This window comes from Lactuca virosa, chromosome 8, assembly GCF_052849685.1.
Source record: "Lactuca virosa cultivar CGN04683 chromosome 8, Lactuca_virosa_CGN04683_v6, whole genome shotgun sequence".
NCBI classification, from domain to species: domain Eukaryota; kingdom Viridiplantae; phylum Streptophyta; class Magnoliopsida; order Asterales; family Asteraceae; genus Lactuca; species Lactuca virosa.
In genome coordinates, this window is record NC_136433.1 from 174514842 (window position 1) to 174519104 (window position 4263).

A 4263-nucleotide genomic window follows, 5' to 3' on the forward strand; every position below is an offset into this window, starting at 1 on the left:
AGCTGCGAATTTTTTTTTCGAGTTGCAAACATTTTATTCTAGTTCGAGACTCATTTTAAACCTACATGCAACACTCTAGTTGAATGTATACTAAATTTAGCATGTTTTCATGTAGTATATCATGTTTGTTCATTAATTTAAGAAATAAGTTCATGGAGAACAAGTTCATCAAGTTGCAAACAAGTTCTTCAAGTTCGAAACTCATATTAAACTAAGATACAACTCTAGTTAGTTAGATACAAAATTTAGCATGCTTTTAAGTATTATATCGAGTTTATGCACCAATCCAAGATAGAAAAATCATGCAAAGATAAGTTTTGATACTGTTTTTCAAGTTCCAAAAGGACCAAAACAATGCAAAGTTTCTTAACTTAGTTTTATGACGAGTTGTGAGATTGTGAGATTCAAGGATTCGTGAATAGAACCAACTTGCAACAAACTAGAAAAATGTTTCGAGAAAGGTCGTATACCACCTTTTTTGTATTTTGCACCTCGGAATTTGACAACTTGTTACGTTAGTTGTAAATCGGACGATTATACAAAAAAAGTGGTCAAATTATTAAATGACACATCAAAATGTGATTATTTTTATGATTATCTCATCAAAAGAATTAGAAGATAATTTTCATCTTCTTTCTTCACCTCTTGTTTACAACCTTTTTAGTGTGCAATGTCTTCCATTTACAAAACATTAAAACTAACCATATCTCTTTCTATGAAGAAAGAAAAAAGTCTAAATGTATTCAAAACATTGATTCATAAAACAACATTGCATCTTCAATTGCATATATCCACACAACTCGCTATTGATTTCCCCTTTTCCATTATTACTCCATCGAGTTGCTCCATCTCCTGTTACAAATGTCGCCATAAGTAACAACATTATATACATAAACTCCGCTCTACAACAAAGACTTAGGTGTTGTTTGTTTTTTCTGAGGCAATATGTCTGCAGTCTGCGGACCACATCTGTAAACATCTGCAGTAGAAGAGGTGGACCAAACGTCTGCAGTCTGAAAAAAGAAGACTGTTTGTTTTTTTAACATATGCGGGCTACTAAAATAAACTGAAATCTAAAGAAACTGATTTTTTAAACTTCAAAGTATTTTTTTAATATTTTTATGACTTTGTTATAAATAATTAACAAATCTAGATCAACTTTTATGTATTATCGTATAAAAAGTAAAAATAAAAATAGTATGAATTAACGTATATATTTGATAAAAACCAACAAATTTGGTTGCAAAGTTATAACTAAACATTATAATTTAGAATCAAAGAATTTGATACATAAATGGATGGAAATAAACTTCGATTTTTTCAATTAAATCCATTAAAAACGTACTATAAATATTTTCTCGAGAAATTGACGATACTGTATTAAATAATGTTTTACAAAATTTGGCAAAAAAATATAAGAATTTATATTATGATTTTTTTTTTCATATTTATATAAACAACTTCAACGACTATTATTGTAATAAATATTTTTTTATAAATTTGTCAAAAATATCATGTTTGTATCGTCGAACGTTTTTTTTTTAAGTTTTGTAATTTTTTTTTCAAATTGTTTATCATTAATAAAGTTGGAAAAAATATTAATTAAAAAACACTTTAAAAAAATAAAGATATATATGTTTTTTTAGGCTAGAAGATATCTGAAAATGTTAAAAGACTCTGGTCCACATCTGCGCCAAGAAGAGGGCGCGCAGACATTTTTTTGGTATGCAGTCTTCAAAAAAACAAACAGTCTGCGAAGGCTAATGTTTGCGCGTGGTCTACACGACACAAACAGAAGAAGCCACGCAGTTTTGCAGACAAAAAACAAACACCACCTTAATAACATCAAAACCTACTTACAATAACTCACTATGGAAGACGAAATTTGATAAGATCTTTCTTCTTGAACCCTGGTTTGATCAATAAACTCATTGTATTGCCAACATTTTTTCTCGACTTTGCTCCAACCACCTTCATCTTCTTCCTCTTCCATGTCTTCTTTCCTCAACTCTATCCCTTCATTCCTTTGTACCCGACTCACCATTAACTCGTCTATCTTGTTCTTATGATCACTAGAAAGAAAACCCACAACGCATCTTCTGCAAAAACATATATAGACACTCTCAATATTGTATTTCTACTTTCCATAAATGAAAACGACAAGAAATTTTATTACCTTTCTAGAAGTTCTCGAAGATCTTGTTTGTAGGAGTAAAGGTAACGCATCTCATGGTACCTAGCCCTCCTCATACATTCCCAATAACTTTTTGGTCGCGCGATTTCGCTAATCCAATCATCAAATGGATCCATATCCCAAGATGATTCATCATAATCGTATTCTTCTTCTTCATCATCCCAATCACTCTGTGATTGAGAGTAATCACTAACACAATCATGATAGTTTTCTAATTGAATAGTATGATCTATCCCCTGAATCGAGTGAGATGAAGTATCAATTTCATGGGGTTTATCCATAATATTTTTAACCGGCGTTGTCAATTCTATGATTTTGCGATGATCCTTGGTTATCGATTTCAGTTTATGGGTTTTGGGTTCGGCGCCAGGTCTTATGAATCTAAATCGAAGCAAAGCCTGTAAACAGAAAAAGAAAACCATGTTCAGAAATCATAAACCATAACCAAAAAGAAATTTTTTTGATGAGTTTGTGAAATTAACAAACAAAAAAGGATCGATTGTTACTCGGATACGTCCTCGATATGAAAACTGTGAGACGGGTTTTCTCTGAGCTAGACATTCGAGTTCACGCTGTTTATCTTGTTCCATTCGATTGAGGAAATCGTTGAAAGCTAGGCGTCCTCGTATGAAACAGGGTTTTCCGGCGACCTTCTGGTGATCCCAAGTGTTACAAATCCGAGAAAAGAATTCATTTTTGTTTCCGGCGGTTGTGCTCGGTGGCGCACCCCTCTCGGAATTGTTGTTGCCACCGGAGGAACATTTTGGTTTTCTGTTAGTGTTCCTGGATTCAGCCAGGTCCTGAAATCTTCTACAGAGGGTCGAAACCCCACCTAAACTATCGGTTTCGACTGAGCAATTCGATTTAGAAGGAGAAACTTGTCCTTGAGAACTTGAAGATTCTGGTTTCTTATTCAATGGCTTCGCGTGCTGGATTTGTTCTTCACGAGAAGATACTGCTTCATGGTCTCGCTTCCAATGGTCTTCGTTCTTCAATTTCTTATGCTTGTTGTTGGTGATGATGGTTTCCTCGTTTTGATTTCCATTTGTCACAGTGTGGGTGGAGGGAAACCTTGAACAATTTGAATCATTCTCCATTTTCCGAGAACGAATTAAATTATTGGGTTTCGAGGGTATTGTTGAAGTGTTCTTCTTAACGTCTTCATTGTAGTTAGGAAGCCATGAATCATCATCATCTCCGCCGTTGACAATTAGGGTGGACGCCGACGGCAACCATGAATCATTTTCCGATTTCGCGGCGGCTGTTGAACCGATGTGATCAGGAAGCCATGAATAATCAAAATCGATTTCTCGATTGTGATGATGAGAATCAGAGGCGGAATTTTCGTTATCGTAGTTAGGAAGCCACGACAAATCAACATTGTTCTGGGTTTTCAAATTTTCAGATTCAAAATCCGAACAAGTATTGCTTGAATTGGTGGAGGCGATGCATGATTGAAGATAACCACTGTTGATTTTCTCATACCGAGTCGTGGTTTTGGGTTTTGATGGATGATTGAGCAAACACCAAGACGCCATTAACGTACCCATAACCCAATACCCACAACTACGTCTACGTCTTCACTCAAACAAAAAACCCCAACCCCATAAGATCAATTATCAATGCCTAAAATCAAAAACCCAAACTCAAAATCTACTAGAAATCTATCGTCTTGAGACAATTAAGAGAGATGAAAGGGTGGTGAAGAGGAAATTGGGAGGAAGAGGGGTTGATGGGATGGAAAGCATTCGAGGGTGGAATTAGGAATGCCGGAGGAGGGAAGAAGTGATGGAATTGAAATTTTGGAGAAGAATAGAGAGTATGGAGATGGGGTTTGTTTCCATTTGCAATCTTACTTTTTTAAAATACTACAACTATATAATGGTGGAATTTGTCGTTATCATAATTAAAATAATATAATTGTTTTATGACTAACTAGAAATGTATATGAAATTGTAGACATTGGACAACCTTGATTGTGAGATGATGAGAGGCTTTTGGAGAATCAGTCAAAAGCTAAAAGAGAAATGTTCAAAGTAAACTAAGTTGTAAAAGGGGAATAACATAAC

General features: G+C 34.4%; 1 protein-coding gene across 6 annotated transcripts; it reads right to left on the reverse strand.

Annotated features, from left to right (window-relative positions):
• Positions 1 to 564: 564 nt before the first annotated feature.
• On the reverse strand, positions 565 to 4063 carry LOC145133934 (uncharacterized). Of its 6 annotated transcripts, none has more exons than XM_079068878.1 (4): positions 2701 to 4062; positions 2177 to 2592; positions 1871 to 2099; positions 565 to 852 (listed from the first exon to the last, which is right to left on the reverse strand). In XM_079068878.1, the coding sequence occupies exons 1-4, from the start codon at positions 3742 to 3744 to the stop codon at positions 778 to 780; spliced, it is 1764 nt and encodes a 587-aa protein (XP_078925004.1). In that variant the 5' UTR covers positions 3745 to 4062; the 3' UTR covers positions 565 to 777. The 6 variants fall into 6 exon arrangements, with proteins under 6 accessions (XP_078925004.1, XP_078925005.1, XP_078925001.1 ...); XM_079068879.1 differs by having other exon boundaries at positions 1861 to 2099; XM_079068875.1 differs by lacking the exon at positions 565 to 852 and adding an exon at positions 863 to 1027 and having other exon boundaries at positions 1861 to 2096; positions 2701 to 4063.
• Between the last annotated feature and the right edge of the window lie 200 nt (positions 4064 to 4263).